Source organism: Choristoneura fumiferana, chromosome 10, assembly GCF_025370935.1.
Source record: "Choristoneura fumiferana chromosome 10, NRCan_CFum_1, whole genome shotgun sequence".
In the NCBI taxonomy this organism is placed as follows: Eukaryota; Metazoa; Arthropoda; class Insecta; order Lepidoptera; family Tortricidae; genus Choristoneura; species Choristoneura fumiferana.
In genome coordinates, this window is record NC_133481.1 from 11,472,961 (window position 1) to 11,492,085 (window position 19,125).

The 19,125-nt window shown below is 36.5% G+C and overlaps 2 protein-coding genes across 3 annotated transcripts in view; one reads left to right on the top strand and one right to left on the bottom strand.

Annotated features, from left to right (window-relative positions):
• LOC141432099 (disks large 1 tumor suppressor protein-like) overlaps window positions 1-19,125 on the bottom strand; it is a 59,499-nt gene that overhangs the window by 13,650 nt on the left and 26,724 nt on the right. Inside the window, 11 exon segments of the mRNA XM_074093504.1 lie at window positions 5-124; window positions 430-563; window positions 647-912; window positions 4,347-4,497; window positions 6,558-6,809; window positions 7,594-7,674; window positions 7,980-8,213; window positions 9,323-9,352; window positions 11,385-11,462; window positions 11,703-11,804; window positions 14,064-14,179. Coding sequence (XP_073949605.1) covers window positions 5-124; window positions 430-563; window positions 647-912; window positions 4,347-4,497; window positions 6,558-6,809; window positions 7,594-7,674; window positions 7,980-8,213; window positions 9,323-9,352; window positions 11,385-11,462; window positions 11,703-11,804; window positions 14,064-14,179 — 1,564 coding nt within the window.
• The window catches only part of LOC141432102 (calcium/calmodulin-dependent protein kinase type 1-like), a 38,782-nt gene continuing 36,657 nt past the window's right edge, over window positions 17,001-19,125 (top strand). For both annotated transcript variants that reach the window (XM_074093508.1, XM_074093510.1), the window contains exons 1-2: window positions 17,001-17,216; window positions 18,286-18,415. In XM_074093508.1, coding sequence (XP_073949609.1) covers window positions 17,037-17,216; window positions 18,286-18,415 — 310 coding nt within the window. In that variant the 5' untranslated portion in view covers window positions 17,001-17,036. The remainder of the gene's footprint in view (window positions 17,217-18,285; window positions 18,416-19,125) is intronic.

Here is a 19,125-nt window from a genome sequence, read left to right on the forward strand (position 1 = left end):
ATACCTGGCCTGCCACCATTCATCGTCGGAGGCGTTGGTGACGTGCAAGATGTCACCGTATCGGAATGGCAGCCCTCGGGAAGGCAAGCCGTCGTCCCTTATTGGGTCGTAGTCGAATAGCGCTCTATAAAGAAATTAAAAACGAATTAAATACCGATTATACCAGTAATGTCCTGAATGAATAGATCGCATATCAGGAATAAAACGGACGCATTAGGATTAAATCTCAGTAATTTGTAATACAAAAATTTGAAATTGAACAAGTTTTCAACTCAATACTATAATTGATTTACGTTTCTGATGGCTCAAGTAATTCACTTTTATAAGACAGATATGAACTGGTAGGACAAATAACAAGCACTCAAAAGCCCCCAAATTAACGTTTTCAACGTCAGTACATTCTTAAATGAAATGAGATGGGTGACTTACCTAACAAACAAGGATTTCTTTTGCGACGTCCGCAGTAGCGTGTGATGTTGTTTCAGTTCATTGATTCGAGCTTCAAATTTGTTGTACTCTTGCGGTCTATACACAACTGTCAATTTAACATTTTGTCCCGTCCCCTAAACAAAAAAGGAACAATTAACATTAGTGAAAGTGTACATTTTTTACACAAAAACTTTTATATTTATCTGCACACACAAACCTTTAAAGCTTTAGCAGCCTGCTCGTGTGTAGCATTAGTTATATCAGTATCATTAACAGCTAACAATCGATCCCCTCTTCGGAGTTCCCCAGATTTCTCTGCTGGTCCCCCCGCCAGGAGGAACGACACATAAATTCCGTGCCCATCCTCTCCGCCGACTATGTTGAAACCAAGACCTTGGGTTCCCTTCTCTAGCTCCACAACTCTGGGCTCCTCGGTGCTGTCAGTTACGTCTTCCCGGCGTAAAGAGTTGGCGACGCTTGAAGCTAAAAGTAAGTTTAATTTATAGCGGTTTCATACGAGTTCGACAGGTGGGATAGGACGTGTAAGGCTATTGTTGAAAAGAAGACTATGTCATCGAGATAAATCAAAACCTTTAGTGAAGTTATATGGATACGAAACCTAGCATGGCAATCGATCGAGATACTCGAATGAGCTAGGAATAGAATGGGTACCACCAATCTTTTGACATAATTTTTATGCGCTGTCAAAATATGATACCCGCATATACCTAGTGTCATCCACGAAGACGCGTGGTTTTGTCAAAATTAGCCATTGTAATAAGAACCACGGCACGCGTCATCGTGAAAGACTCTACCTATAGATTTTGTACGATAATACCCAGCTATGAGGTCATTTAAGTTATTTGCAAACAAAATTGACTCAACTGAAAATATAATTTTGGAGTTACTTAATTGAAAATTAATCTGGTTTGCAACCTCTAAACTAAGGTCATTTTTAGGGTTCCGTACCCAAAGGGTAATAACGGGACCGTATTACTAAGACTCCGCTGTCCGTCCGTCCGTCACCAGGCTGTATCTCATGTACCGTGTTAGCTAGACAGTTGCTAGCTAGATTGCCGCTAAAACAAGAAATACTAAAAACATAATAAAATAAATATTTAAGGGGGGCACCCATACAACCAAATGTGTTTTTTTTTGCTAATGTCTAATGTTGTATCTATAGATAATGGTACGGAACCCTTCGCGCGCGTGTCCGACTCGCACTTGGCCGGTTTTTTTATTCTTTGTGTCGCGTGTTATTATTATTGTTTTATTCAACGACCCTATTAGGTGCTACCCTTGTCACTTACTTTACAAATTAAGAAGTTCCGCTACAAAAAGGCATTGAATTGAATTGTGCTAATAACAACTGCATTTAGTATCTTTTATAATTTGAGCCATTCGACGTTTGTGAGGCTATTTGATTTAACAGCTTAATTGAGATACTATTGTGGAGTATTGTAATTGACCTTATCCGTACACTAAAATATTTTAATATCTACAAATTCTGCAATTTTTTAAACAATGGAATAAGAATCCGATAAATCTTGGCCCTCAGTATGTTTAAGTAAATCTCTGAGAGACCAACATAATGGAGAATGGATGAAAATTTTAGAAACGCTTGAAACTTTTTTATCGATAGGAAAAACCTTTCTAATTATAATATTTTTCACCTTTGATGAGTTCTGTGACGTTTCGAGTTTGAAAGTTTTAGAGATGTACCATTCATCGAGTGAACTATCGATTTTTCTACGAGTTATTAGTGCCTATTTTTGGAGAAGTTGCATTATATTTAAAAAATAATATTTTCCAGTTTTCCGCCCACCGGGACACCGTTTTCTCGTTCTCGCTCAAAATAATCCCTCAAACGAATTACAAACTTCCGACTAGGAGTTCAAAACAGTCTTTTTAGACCGTTTCGGCATTTTGCCAAAAAATAACAACAAACCTAATGTGAAACAGTAACAAAAGTCAACAACAATAAGAACAGAAATGAACAATATCAAAATACAATGCAAAGAAAATGCAATGGAGACTAAACTCGTATACAAAGCAGACTCTCAGTGGCAGAAATCTTGCATGTTTTGTTCAAAAATTCAAAAAAATATCTAAATGTTCATTGTTATTGAATAATGCACCGCGGCAATTGCCGAATTTGCCGATAATGTTGTGTCACGTCACTACTCTGTTCCATTTCACACATTGCGTCATTTAGAAAAATAAATAACGGTGTAAACGAACTTTAAAAAAATACTACCTGGCCTGTGATAACCAGGTTTGATCTTATGTATGTACCTATAAATAGCTTAAGTTTGTACGCGGATTGAAACGCGATGACTCGCCAGCTATTACATAAACCCCTAAGGGGTTTTCAATAGTGGCTCGTAATTTTCAACTCACTTGTACCACATGTTTATATAAATAAATAAAAAAAAAAAATATATATTTTTCTATCGTATTCGATGGAGAGACTATTTAATGGACACTGATATTGCTATATATATTTAAAATGTACGGTTTAATTTTTTTATGATTATTTTGCTTCAAACTAGAAATTATTTTTAAAAAATATTTTGCGAACATAGTATGCGTAATTCGGAAAATTTTCAAGTGTCACAGAACTCACCATAGGTGAAAAATACAATAACAGAAAATAATAAGTATCAGATTTTTAAGAAGCATCAATTAATTTTAAAAAATGAAAGAGTTTTCTTTAGCGACAAATTACGATAGTCCGGTCGGTTACGGGTTGTTCCATAGCCCAGCACAAAAACCTTTAAAAAAGAATTTGTGTTTTTGACTAGTTCGTTTTGACAGGTACAGAAATACCGATCCTGTTTTTCATGTACACACCCATAGAAGCTCATGTCAGTATTTTTAATTTTTTGTTCTGAGCAATGGAACAACCCGTAACCAAACGGACTATCGTAATTTGGTGGTAAAGAAATTTAGGTATAGTCCGTTTGGTTTCTTTCTTTCATTTCTTAAAATTAATTGATGTTACTTAAAAATCTGATATTTTTTTTCTGTTAATTAGGAAGGTTATTCCTATTGATAAAAAAGTTTCAAGCGTTTCTAAAATTTTCATCCATTCCCCATTGGTGTATGACTAAGTTGATATGATTATACCTACGCATGAGGAGGATACAAGTTCAAGTCTAGCTAGACAGTGAATATGTGCTTGCATTGCCAAACTATCTTACTTTTCACTGATACTAGACGCGTGCAAGTTTTTGAGGATAATTGTGTGTATTGTTTGTGACTATTTCAGGTAAAAAACTTTTTGGTGAAATTCGAGACTACAGCTTATAATAATTTTAACTTGTAACAGATAGGTGTTCTTAGTCAGGTAATTGTAGATGTCCAATGTCCATGGGATTTTAGTACAATCTCTGAATTTCAATTCAACTGCCAGAGCTCGGTCCTGCAAATGAAGCCGTGGGTTTCGGAGAGTGGTTAGGACATTTCCCCAAACTCGTTAACTCCGCATAGCAAACTTTCCATTCGCATTTTCCCCCACTCGAATGGATTTGTTTTCGTTCGCGTTTTTTTCCCATTCTTAATTTACTCCGGACGTATTTATTCCATACATGATTTTTCCATTCGCATATTTTACCACACAAACGGAGAAGTAGGTTAGTTAGGTATCTTCAGATGCCCGAAGGGCAAACTGCTCAGAAATAGGAGCCCAAGTGGTAAAACATGCGAATGGTTAAAAATCCCGTAAAGAAAATAAACTATTGATAAATAAATATAGTGGGAAAATATGTATAATACATAAATATGTGTAGTATGGATTAAATACGTCTGGTGTATTTAAGAATGGGGAAAAACTTGAACGAAAATAAATTATCAGTATGAAATTAACGAGTTTGGGGAAAAGATGGCTATGTATGGCAAGGAGGCTGTTTACTTACGAGTGTTAGCTCGTGAGCTGCGCGGCGAGGGTTGGCCTGGGGCTGAGAGCCGCGGCCCCGGCACTAAGACCAGTTGCACGCGCTCACCTGACGCCTTCAACGCTGCTACTGCGTCTTCATGCGTCACGTTGTCTAGATCCACGTCGCCAAGCTGTAAAAAGCGCTCGTGTTATAAGGTTCGTTAGGGTGTGTTGATTTGAGGATTCTTTTGCTGGCCATTTTCTTTCTATTTCTTTCTGTTCCTGGCTACACAAGTTTTATAAGTTTAGGTTGGCTGAAAGTTTTCTACGGTCACTTCTGTTCCTGCTGTAAAAATATGCAAGTTGATGTGGCAATGGGCGGGCCACATCGCTCGAAGAACAGATAACCGTTGGGGGAGAAAAATTTCGAGTGGCGACCGCGAACCGGAAGACGAAGAGTTGGCAGGTCCCACAAGGTGGACTGAAGACATCGTGAGAATTGCGGGTAACCGGTGGATGCAAGTGGCGTGTTGTCGTTCATTGTGGCATTCTAAGGGCCTTTGTTCAGAGGTCTTCTAGCTGATGATGATGACTTCTGTTCCTAGTGTGGTCGCACTGAACTAACTCTCATGTGCGTTAAAAAATAATTTTTGCTCTCTCATTGTATAGTGTTGGGTGTTTGCTATTAAAGTAATCTCAGTGAACAGCAGGCTTCTTGCAACTACCAGTTAATTACCCCCTTATTCATAAAACTTAACAAGCCTATGTTAACTAACAAATGCTTTGTCCCTTTCTAACAAATACAAATGTCGAAGTGACAGATAAGGACAAACGAATTTTAGCGGCATTTTAACTAAAATAGGTTTGATTGTCGTTTATGAATAAGGGGGTTAGTCTACACTTACAGAAAATGCTCCCAACACCCTCTAGTGGAGGATTGCCATATACAAGGCGATGTCAATAAGTAATATATTATTCCCCCATAGACCTCCAGTTACTTCGGTTGGAAGCGGCCTGTATCCACCCTGAACCCGCGGCTTTAACCATGTCATTCGTCCATGTTGCCGATCCGCCGTCTCCATTCGAGTCTATGTCCAACAGTGGACGTCCTACGGCTGATGATGATGATACATTATTGGGCTTTTCACCAGCTGCGAACAGGCTCCCTACTGACACAGGAGGGTTTTCAAGCAGGGACAATTTCCTTTGGCCGGGACAAAAGGTCAGCACATACAATACACGGTCAAGACTACTAGGGCGTATGGCAACTCTGCTCAAATGGAATCAAAACTACCGTCATATTTTTGATTCATACCTATTTCATGCAAAAGAAATTGGTGCTGTTTAAATTTCACAACAATAGCTCAGCATCTAGGTACCTTAATCCAATACCGATAACAATTAAATTTTGATGACCAGATGGTCTAGTGCCCTAGCCTAGTGGTTAGAGAACCTGACTACGAAGCTTGAGGTCTCGGGTTCGATTCTCGTGTCGAGGCAGATATTTGTATGAAAAATACGAATGTTTATTCTCGGGTCTTGTCTTGGGTGTTTAATATGTATTTAAGTATGTATATATCTATATAATTATATTTATCCGTTGCTTAGTACCCATAACACAAGTTTTGCTAAGCTTACTTTGGGACTAGGTCAATTGGTGTGAATTGTCCTGTGATATTTATTTATTTAATTTTATTCATACGAGTAACCTCAGGTTGTACTAATCGGAATGTTAATGTGATGTTAGCCTAACATAGACATCTTGATTAATAATTCATTCAGCATGCCAAGCCCATTATTTGTTGTTGAGATTCATGTCAAACGACACTGCGTAACATGGGTTTTCAAACAATATTTCTACAGTATGAATGTGTTGAAAACTACAAAAACCGAATATTTTTCGAGAATTAATCACGAACTGTTTATTGCTTAAATTACCTCCACTTTTCAGCCACATTGCAGTGGCCATGCTCACGAGTCGACACGCCCGCCGGCCCCTGCAATGCAGTCGAAACGTCGAGGTAACATCAGCCAGAATACATCAACTTTTGAACAAATATCTACCCCTTAGAACGCCACAATGAATGACAACTCGAATTGCATCCACTGGTGCTCGCAACTCTAGTGATATTATCAGTCCAAGTAGTAGAAAGCCTGCCAACTCATAGTGCCACTTCAGCTTGCATGTTCTTCAAGCTATGTTGTTGACGGCGGAGAAGGATATTAGCAATAAAAGAAAACTTATACTCACAGAAGTGTTTTTAACCATAAGCAGCTTATCCCCGACTCGTAAGCGTCCGTCGCGGTGCGCTGCCCCGCCGCCCATAATCTTCGTGACGTAGATCCCATTGTCTCCCGGTATGTGCTGGTTGCCCAGGCCACCCGCTATGCTAAAGCCCAGCCCGGACCCGCCTTTTACCAGCTCAATCTCAACGGCCTCCTCTTTATTGCTTTGTGAAGTGTTTGTGGTCTCTACAGCGCCGGTGCCGGGACGTTTTACTTTCTGGAAATTGTTGTATTGTTAAGAGCAGCACTGCATTTCTAGAGGTGGAGTGGCAAATAGTGGCATTTTATGTGGGATCGTCGGTAATTGTTCAAACTAAGCTGCGGAAATGGTTTGTCTCGCCGTATATTAATTGGGCAACTTTGTTATCTTACGTCGTTCGTTAGTTTTCGACAGGAAGTAGGTACGGTCGGCATCAAAAGTAGCTGGTTACTTTTTTACTCTGTCACATTAACACATTTCTCAATCTTGTATGGCGTAAAGTACAAAAGTAACCAGCTACTTTTGATGCTGACTGTACCTATCCTATAGATCCTATATATCACAATAAATTTACTAAACAGAAGAACGAAGAGCGACGAACGAAAATTTCCATAAGGACTGCATAATATCAATTTTTTATTGTGGCAGTCTGGAATCCAAAGTGAGAATAAGTAGTTATTTTGCTGATAAATTTGAGAGTGGTCAAATGCATAAGTAATAGCGGTGTAACGTAAACTGCACTTAAAAATTTAATGGTTTGTGGAAGAAATAAACAAATACCTATTATCTTTAAGTTACGTCGTAAATACCGGCCATAGAAGCCTTAAGAAGTGTTACGTTACATCTATCGCATTCGCACGCATGCTAGGGTTGCTAATACCAATTTCTATAGTGCAGTATTTCGCGGCAATTGGTTTGAAAGAGTGTACATAGGTAATAACCAATAACTCTATTTAGAGTATTAGTCATTTATAACTTATAATTGACTTTACTTAGTTAGCATTAAAGTTAAAGAACTTACCAGTCTCACTGTACTTCCTGCTTTTTTCAATGCATCTACCGCTTCAGCGTGTGTCACATGTTCTACATTTGTATCATTAACCTGAAATTAAAGCAAATTTGTAAAATAGTAGTAGGTCATTTATAAAACGCATTGTATTGTCTTGACTACCATATAATTATTATAGAAATATTTAAGTTTCTTTCAAAAAACATTTCAAAATGCAATATTTCGCAAGAAAAGTGGAACATAACTTGCTGCAATAGAGATTAACCAAAAAACATAAGCTACCTATTTTGCAGTCAGTTACGTTAAACTTTTACTAATTTTATAGTTACGGTACCTACAGTTGATTTTTTAGTACTATCCACTTTCTACCAAATAAGTAATACTTTCTTAAAGCCAACCTGTAATATGGCGTCGTTAATTTGCAACTGACTAGCGGCGGCCGCGCCGCCCGGTATCAACTTGGTGACATAAATATGGGGATCATCTCCGATATGGGGGTTGTCCGATCCCCCAGCAATACTAAATCCCAAACCAGCGCCCCCCGCCCGTGATAATACTACTGTTAAATATACGTTGCCATCATCACCCGTGGTGCGTTCAGAACCGCCACCTTCAATTCCATTTACCTGTAACTTTTCAATTGAATCATGATCATGACCGTTAAATATGATATGGTAACAATTATTTTTGTATACTTGTGAGTAACAGGATTTGCAATCTGAATTGTGTCTTGTATAAAAGTTTTTTATTTTTATTATCTTATCTTAAAGTGCAACATGTTCTTTCTACATATCCACAAGAAACAAACAACAAATTCTTTTACCTGTCTACAAAGTATAAATGATAAAAAAAAACCTGCACTATAATTTAACCCACATTAAGGATATTGATTACTAATAAAAAACATTGAAAATCGAAAAAAAAAATGTATTGAATGGAGATAGTCTACCTGTGTGTGACTCAACTTCCATACAATTTTTTTTTAGTTGAAATATTTTTACATTTGTATCATATTAGTAATCAGTAGCCTTAATATGAGTTAAATTATAGTACAGGACTTTTTTAAACATCATGTACAATGCAATTAATTAAAATAAATGCAACTATTAAGTTGATCAGGGGCAGGTTAAGTTTGCATCATGATATAAAAAGCCAAATAACTAAATAAGAATAAGTTGCCAAGATGCAAATGGACCTACACATTTCAGTGTACCTAGGCTAATGTCCAGTGCATATTGTCAATTACAATTTAAATGGTAGGTATAAAAAATAAATTTGATAGGTCAATTGAAGTCCCCATTGGCTATGAATGAAGTAGTCTTCAGTATACAGGTACCTATTGGTATTTTAAGATACTTATGCCAACAAAATAGCAATAAAATCCAAATCTAAACATATCCAAGGTATACATATCTAATTATAATTGCAAACTCATCACATTATCATTATCAGGATAGTGAATTAATTAAGACTACTATTTTTAATGGCAACTTTTTTTAACCCTTTTCCAGGCATAGTGATATACCTAGCAACCACATAATTGTATACAAATATTCAACCTTGCTACATTTATAATATGGTACAAATTTAATTGAATTTGTTTAAAATATTATTCATTTTAAATTAATCCCTCATAGCTTAACAATACAAAACTATGATTCATATTGTAGTAGCTTAACTAAATTAGCAGGGCCAGAAAAGAGTTAAAATAAAAAATATTAAAACCTTTCAAGACATTTACCTGCTTCATTTCAGGTGTTGTAACATGAGCCTGTAAGAAACAAATAATGAGTTAATTCCATAATTTAATGCTACCTTAACAAATACAACCTACTTCTAAAACTGTTACAATATACTAACAAAACAATTTTAAGTGATTTTGAAGCACTTTAGATAAGAATGAATACCTTGTAATCTGAGCTTACTTTAAAATGTATGGTATGTTTTATGTTATCATTACGCAAGGAAAATAATATATGTTATGACAAAAAATAACACCCATTACTTATTAACATGAAGACCTTGAATCAGGGTCAACCACCAGTGGTTATTTGGTTCCCCATACTTGTTTGAATAAACATAACATACAATATGACTTTGGTTCCTGATTTATTGAGTTATTTAAATTACTAGTGATTAAGATATACAGTAGGTAGTAGCTCTTAATATACAGTTGTTCATTGTGTTATTACAATACAAATAATTTATATCTCAAATATCTCTATAGAGCCCCTGTCGATTAGGTTGCTTTCATCATGCAAACACAGACTTGATAAATTCTATGCATCACTATAATAATAAGGTCCATTTTGCAGGATCTTTGTGGCAAAGGTGAAATTCTTTATAAGTTTTATGAAACAAAATTAAACTTATTGCCTACTCACCGAGTCAAGATTGAACAGGGAGGAAACTTTCCGTAGGAATCCATTATGTGATTTTTTCTTGCGTCTTTCAGTCATTTTGAAGAAAAAATATGCATAGCCTTTTGCTTTTTCAATTATACTATGTACACTGCATGCATTGTTAGTTACACACTCCAGTCCACTTTCAGCACCTTATTTGAAGTTGTTCGGCATGCACCATTGTCTACCTAGAACCCACATCTAACTTGCACCAAAAAGTTTACATTTTAAAGTTCCTTAACAAGTGTGATACCCACTGCAACTGAATGGATTGAGAGTATCTTTTATCTTGTGTATGTTGTAATTAGATTAAACCATTTGCAGCCCGTATCTCATAATCGTCCAGTTCGTCGAGCCGAGCCCTTTCTGATAGTGATTTTTAGTAGATAAATTAATGAGTACAAATAAAATTAAAAGCGTGTTACCAACTTGCGTTCAATGACAGGATGGTATGAATGTCAAAGCGATGAACTTTAATTAGAATGTCCGTGTTACGTTATTAGTATGCAATTTATGTTCATTTGATAATATTATGAGCAGGTACAACAATCAGTGAGTAACACAGCGATTTGGAGCAAGCAAAACTAACTCGTAAGTCGCATTAGTCTCACCAAGAATCAACGTTCCCAAGGTGTAAAGAAATTACTAAACGTTTAAAAATAGATCAGTGTTTATTAAATGGCCTTACTTGCGACGAATACGAAATATCAGCAGAATGAATGTCAAAATTTTGTATGTAATATCATGTCACTATTCGTTTACGACGAGCAGAATCCCTTCAGCTGGTGCAGCGTTCATTAGTCATTGGCACAACGAAGAAATTTAACGGCACTAATCCACACAACGACGAAACTTTAGCGTACATATCGCCGAAAACTTGTACTATATTTTAGGTTATAAATAGTACGTCGGGACGCGAAACAACCGTCCGCCATTACCAACCACTTGTATGTAGCGTTTGCAGACGTCACGTCATCACATCAAAACGAAAAAATAAAAAAAATAAAAACGGAACGGAACCAGAAACACCGATCGATTTAGTTCGTTGTACTTAGAAGGTATCACGAAAGATGGCGCTGTTTACAAATGATGCACCGTTGAATCTACGGAGAGCACGGAACAGAAAAGGACCGGAGAATAAGGACCGTATACTTAATATTTTTTTAAGTAGACGGACGGAACTCAATTATAAAACAATCCCCGTTATTACAAAGAATTTCACCTTTCTCACATGTTAAAATCGTGTTTACACCTTTTTTTCTCAAAGCTCATTCAAGCCACCTCACGAAATTGATCATCCCGTCGTCACTCACAGTGTGTTCTTTGCTAATGCTAATGCTTAGGCGCTTAATAAATGATGTCAAACAAAATTAAAGTACTTAGCTTAGTTATTTCACTTACAATTTTTTCTTGTATCTCTCCAATGTCCGTTACCACGGACTCAACGATGTCCATCTGTATTGCCATCTGCATCTGTACCTAATTAAAAAAAATAACCTACTTACTACTTGTTACTTACTTGTTACTTATTTGTTAGGTAGATAGGTATGTGATGTGACTGATCAAGATGTACTACTAAACTTTTCACAAGGCCCTGCTGCCACCCGCCAAATAACAATAACCCAATCTTTTTTTCAGTAAACCAAGCAGATCAATCCCAAAATAGGCAATTAACTAGCCTTTCTGGCCTAGTTAGTTTGTATTTGTATAGTTACCTACCTTCGCAGAATCCGGTGTGTAGTTGCTTCGCTCCGATTTCCGGTTGTGGTCTTGAAAGAATGCATTGGAGATAGATCTGTAATCGCTTTCTTCCGATGGAATCTGCAAACAAAATAACGAGTAATATTTAGTTAGTAGGTAAGATATATAAAAACACATAGCATGTTTATGCAAACATCTGGGTAGATAATAATATGTATTCGTAGGTATGCCACAAATCCCCAAAATTAGTCATTAATCCATGCTAAAGTCTGGTCGCGGTGTACGAAGAATTTAGTACAATGACCTTTTATTATGTGTCTGTTGCTCGCGCCTAAATATTTGCCGTCGTGCTCGCACAGATGAATTTGTACGATTGCGTGCGATTTGCCGTCGTGGCTGCGCGCGAACAGTGTATGATATTTTCGTTTCGAATTGCGGTGCGACGCGAAGCAATATTGAGCAGCCGCGCGAGTGACACCGAGACAAGATAGTGGAGGTCATCGCGAATTTCTTTGTGTAGCGCGAACCGTACGTTGTACGCAGAATTTTATTGATTATTCACGCGCGCGCGAGTGACAGAGACAAGTAGTGGAGGTCATTGCGCGAAATTCTTCGTGTAGCGCGACCGTACTTTACGCAGAATTTTATTGATGATGTCATTACCATAAACTCAAGTAAGTTCTTATAGCTTGAATAGGTAGTACAATTACCTGTACAGTTGATGAATCTGAATCACGTACTAAGGTAGAACCTTTTCGCGGCAAATGTCATGTTTACAAAGAAAGAAGTTATAGCTAATTTTATTGTAAAAAGGTTCCAATTTTGGTTCGTGATTTAGTTTCCGCAACTGTATCGACTGAATAAAAAATCCTAGTGTTTGTGATTGATTGTATCGTATCTATTTACTCAGTTCTCAAAGAAAACATCTGTTTTGAAATAAATAAGTAGGTACGCTATAGTGTCAGCCAATCAAAATTCCAGAAAGTAAGTAAACATCGTTAACAATTCGACAGACCGGGCTGCGCCACCAATTAAATGATCGGGTTAATTAAATAGGTACAACAGAAAACAATGCAAATACAGACAGCTGTGTATTTGCAATTGTTGGTTCTGTGGTATTGGGCTGTGCTGTTGCAGGTAGGTAAATTAATTGCGGCTCACGGATCAAAAAATATTTTTTGTATGTTCCGTCTGAATCAAGGCATGAAAGAGTAATTTTCCATAAATTGAGACATACTTACACTGTTGGGTAAATGACAATTAAGTACTTAGGTGTTCAGGCAAATCCCGTCCCTTTTACCAAATTTTACTAATGCATCTGTAACTTAATACCTACTTGCGTCTACCTAGTCATTTAATTTGAAGTGTCACACGGTACAGTCGATGCAACTGAATGAACTGAATCGTAACCAGGGTTGGACCGTTTCGCTGCAAATGCCACGTTTACATTCGATATAAGTATGTAGACGACCAGATGGCCTAGTGGTGAGAGAACCTGACTACGAAGCTTGAGGTCCCGGGCTCGATTCCCGTGTCGGGGCAGATATTTGTATAAAAAATACGAATGTTTGTTCTCGGGTCTTGGGTGTTTAATATGTATTTAAGTTTGTATCTATCTATATAATTATATTTATCCATTGCTTAGTACCCATAATACAAGCTTTGATAAGCTTACTTTGGGACTAGGTCAATTGATGTGAGTTGTCCCGTGATATTTTTTATTTTTTTATATGTATTTGCCCAAAAATCATTGCGAAAATGATTGTGAAATGGTTCCAACCCGGCACTAAACTTCATCGGTCCAATAGGTTCAGCACATATTAATTTGAAATCAATTCAGTTTATTAAAGCATGATTAGGTTAGCTTGACTTATCTCTGTTGTGATTTTTCGTCGGATTTTTTTTATAGGAGTTTCATACTGTACGAGTATACTTTAAATATCTAATGTATATCAATTGAAGTATAATTTGTGTACGGTCTTGGGTGTGCGAGTCTTTTTGTACTCTGCCGGTTTTTTATACCGGGTGGGCCCTGTAACAGGAGCAAAAAATTAAAACAGGTTCTGCTACTCAAATTGGAACTAGGTAGGAACCTACTTTAGTTCTGCAACTTTCAAAAATAACTTTATCATTAAGTACCTATGTTTCACGCCAGTCACGTTGTCACGTAACAAAATGACGGATTTCGCAATACATTGCTCGTCCAATTAAACTTCTATAAACCACAATACAAACCATACCATAATACAAATTAGGTATATTTTCAAAAGTTGTAAAACTAAATTAGCTCAAGATGAAGAGTGGAAGCTGTGGTGTATTTTTTTTTGCTCCTGTTACAGGGCCCATCCAGTGTTGGTAAGTACGTATTGGATAACTTACTTCTCGACGGGTGCCATCGGCTTCCCATTTGTTGGCAATGCGGATCGTCTCCGCTGTTTTCTGCTGAATCGACTTGGTGTCATCGAGGAGTGTTAGCTCGTAGAACTCTTGAATATCTGAAGAAGAACCATTAAGTTATTGTCGATAAGTGTCGAAGCTACAGGGCATGGTTAAGTCGGAAATTACTGAATGTTAGGTTGATTGATATAAACGGAGTTTTATCTTATTCCATGTGTAATAAAGTTCCCAAAATGGTCACTGCAGGTGTCGACGACTGTTCGTAGGTAGTTAGCTATCTATGGATGGCACTACTCTCATCTGCAGGGCTTACTTATTAGTTACGATACGAACTTCGATTTTCGAACTAGGTAGGTACGTTTCTTTAAAATATTATACGTAAGTAATGTGTATCGTACTGCCGTGCTCAAGCTAAAAGGCGGCTAAGTCACAAAATCAAGTTTTGAGATTGAGTCAAAAAACGCAGTAAGTATTTAATTTATTTTATTATGTTTATTAATAGATGCTAGTTGATATCTATAATTCATAGATTTTACTAGTACTTGTTATAATTTACTTATGTAAACTTGCATTGATTTAAAAAAAACCGCGTTTTTCGTCGCCACCTCCAAATTTGATTTTGTCACTTAGCCGCCTTTTAGCTTTAAGCTTGAGGACGGCAGCGAATAAACTTTTTAGGGTAATAATTATTTCGTATCTATAAAATGTACTTGGTATAAAAGTAATTTCGTATAACGAAACAATCGCACTATTTTCCCAAGGGAAAATCCTTACAGAAACGAATCACTAACAGAAAATTTTCTGGTAGGTTCCGTATTTTCCATTTTAGCTACGGAACCCTAAAAAGGTAGAACCACAAGTAGTACCTACTAAGTATAGTATAGCTAGTAACTAACACAATAAATGGTTGTAACATAGGGAACGACATAAAAAAAGACTAGAAACTCTTTTTCTGGTTTTTCTGTGTATCTATATTTCAGTTTGTATTTTCGATATGAATTTTACGGGATGACCGTAAAAGTAACAAAATTTGGAGTTGATATAAAAAATACAAAAAGACTCCAAAAACCAATCTAACAATTAAGTTACTTACCTATGTAAAAATATTTTATTATTCATCCGTATCTAGCCTATTTTCTGCCCTTGGAATTTTATATACAATAATATAACACTAGTCTGGCAAAAAAGAGTAGAAATTAAAAAGTGGCAACACTGTAGTGTCATCCCTTTCAAACCCTGTCAAACCAAAAAGGGAAGACACTACAGTGTTGCCACTTTTTAATTTCTACTCTTTTTTTGCCAGACCATAGGGTAATCGCGATTTGGGAACAGAAATCATAGAATATTTTAATCAACTCACTAACTGGGCCCAATTCTACGAAATTATTATTCGTAGGCCCAATTGCATAACAAATTACAAGCTAATAGTATTATTTGTATTGAAATTCACTACAATACTATTTGCTTTGTACTTAATTTGTCATGCAATTGGGCCCTGATGTTATATTATTAAGTCTAAGGTAAACCCGGATTTTTAATCCCATGGAAAAAATGAAAACAATGTTTCGTCATTGTTAAAGTGACTTAAGGTATGGGCCCGCTAGAAATATTATAAAAACTTCTGTTGTTACCATATTTTTTCCTATTTTCGATAAAAGAGCCGTTTTTACGGGAGACAACTTATAAGTCATCTTTTGACCGAGAAGTACTTGGATCGGCAAGCAGTTCGTCAACGTCTCCGTAAAGGCTTTTCAAGACTAAATAATTAATAAATTCTTCAAAATAGGCGTAGTTACTACAACGAACCTGAGTCTATACCTATTGAAGTAAATTGTTCCCAAATATTATTAACATTTTATAATTCATCCCCTTTATTAGTCATATTCTGGCAGTTGTTCTCTGTCATGTTCTCATGTTACTCTATAGTATAGAGTCTATACTCTACAATAAAGGTAAATAAACTCATTATTGCCTTGGCACCCGCTTAATATTTACTACTGTACACTACCTTTACTTGTGTACCTACCTACCTATTATTTATTCTGTGCCTCTTGTCTATACGAACATTGAAAGTTCACAATTTAGGTACTTATTCCATTTTCACATAAATTTTAATATCGGAAAACTAATTTTCACAAAGAAGATACGAGATTTCAGCGATTGATTGTAAGATGCAATTAAAACCTACATGTTTATTTACCGCAATTAAAAATAAATATCGTTGGTATAGCGTGAGTTGAGGGATCGATGGGGGGCGATGACCTCACGGCCCGTGAGACTGGCCACATCATAAAGTAGGCCCTACGTATGTTGTTTCAGTTGTATCTGTCGATACTTAGGTACCCCATTTCTAATCTTACAATGAAAGCTTCGGAACGCTTTACTTACTTTAAACTAAAGTAAGCTAGAGACTGCACGCACGGTTCGTTTAACTAACGGAAAATCAGTTAAGTCCATTTAATTTATGATACCTGCTTCTACTATTCTCTGTCACTTATTCTGTGACTCAGGTGACGAAATTTGACGACAAAAAAAGGCCGCAAAAATACTGACTATTCGCCCTATAACTGATTCCATGAACTCCGAAACAACAAGCTAGTTTAGTGTCCTAAAAATCTAATATTCCTTACGTCAGATCATCAGTGTAGCAAAGCATTAAAAGTTTTTACTTCGTGCATAATTTATATTTAATTTTCTACGTTTTGTAGAATATATTAATAATACAAAATCATCAATCATATTGACAGGTAACAACAAAGTGAATTTCATATTGTTTCTTAATAAAAAATGTAGAGTTGACAGTACGCTAATTACTAAGATAGTTTAATAATTGATCTAATGTTGTAAACGAGGTAATGTTGTAACGATATAAAAGCTGTAAAAAAGTCTAACCACGAGCAGATCAACCTGCATTTTATTGCTGAGTTTGTCTACTCTAGCCATTTGCCACTGAAAATGAAACAAATCAGTGAATGTTTAAGGATAGCATTTCTTGTTCTGATAATAGCTGGAATTTGGTATCCGGCATCATGGGAAAATTCACGTTATTTGTATTTGATCAATATTTATAGAGTGCTAGCTATGACTATCATCTTGATTGGAACGTTAACTATCCAGAGTTTGTACTTCTGCACGGTAAGATAACTAGACCCATTACGCTACGCTAGTAATGGCTTCTTTACTACGAATAATGATTCTCTTCATTTTCACGCCACTTTGCCCAGTCGTCTGGATCGGCGGTCTGCCCATCGTTCTTCGACTCAATCTTGGCCACTCCGTAGCCGCTTTTGACCACCTGTTGTCGGTGCTAAGTGTTCCGCCCATCTTCACTTTAATTGTCCTACCCTAAGCTTCTATGTCCACCACTCCAGTCAGTTTCCAAATTTAAAATTGATGATGTGATCAAGAAATGTGATGCCCAACATAGCTCGCTCCATGGCTCACTAGTAGTCACTAGATACTATTTATTTATAATCGTATACTTAGGAGGGATTTGAGCATAGGTACTAATATATTATTTCAAACCGAAAGTTTGTGTGTGTGTGTGTGTGTGTGTGTGTGTGTGTTTGTTACTATTTCAAGTTAAAACGGCTGGGCGGATTTGAATGAAATTTGGTATGTAGATAGGGAATAGGCTACTTTTTATCCCTATATTCCCACGGGATCGGGTTAAAAACTGAAAATAACAACCGCTGGTCATGAAATTTGGCTTGATTATTTTTAATGCAACGTCAATGAAAACCGCGATGTAATTTTCTTGAATTACCACGGGAATTATCATTTGTTACTTCGCTTCACGCTAGGATGGCTGCGCTGATTTCGATAAAATTTGGAATGTAGACAATAGCTAGACATCTGGAATAATACATAGTACCTACGCTACTTTTTATCTCGATGTTCCTACGGAAATTTTGTTAAATTCCGGAATTTCAATTAACTGTTTTGTATCTTATGATTTACTTGTGCCAAGCCGCCGGCCGCGGGTAGGTACCACTAGTAAAAAATATGAGATCCCAGTTCTCACCCACTTCTGCCAGTTGCTGACCTGACTGTACCTAGAATGCGCATGGGCCGATACGTACTTGGTCAGTTTTTACTGTACTGCCCGAAGAAGGGTTATGTTTTTGTTTTATGTTTTACAAAATGAGTTGGTAAGATTTATTGTAATAAAATACTTACTTACCCATATTTATTTTGTTTCAAGGTGTTTGGCGTCGATCTAGAGAAAACCATTGACGCCGTCTCCCTTTTTATTTTCTATACGCTATTAGTCAAAGCAATATCAATTATTAAAAGAAAAGGAAGAATTAACAAATTGCTGGAGATTATTGATGGTAAAGTACTTATGTTTGAGTTTTGTAGGTAGAAGTAGACTGCTTTTCTGATTTTCACCGAAAATACTTTTCCTAACGTACTTACCAACTATTTCATTTACCGAACGATTTTTTTTAAACTGTAAAATATTCCTACAACATGAATCACGAAAAACATGAATCGCAGTGTCCAAGTTTTAATAATGACATATATACCAGCCATAGGTACATACATTTTTTTTATTACATAGCCAGTATTTTTTCCGCTTTTTGCCTACGAACAGAGAACCCTACCGGTTCTTGGCAGCGAATGTATTAAATCGGTATATTTTTCCTGTTCTATAAAATTAACGACAGCAGGTGTAATAATATTGCCACAGGCCGATGCAAGCAAGGTACCACATGGAAGGTTTCTACCAAAAAACAACCTTCATAGCCCTTAATTTTACGATTAACGTTATCTTTATTAATTGTGCTTTATCCTTTACTGAAATATGTTTTCTAAGCTACCTAGTACATACTTAATTTCAATTGAAATTTAACTCATTACATCAGGCAAGTAGCTGTGTTTAAGTCCTCAGGTAGGTATATTCAAATCATCATCATCATATCAGTCGTAGGACGTCCACTGTTGGACAATACAACACATAGTAAGTAGTAGGTACAGAAAACATAGAGATTTTCCAAGGTAAGCAATAGGCGGCGTATATAGGTACGGAAGTAAATTAAAC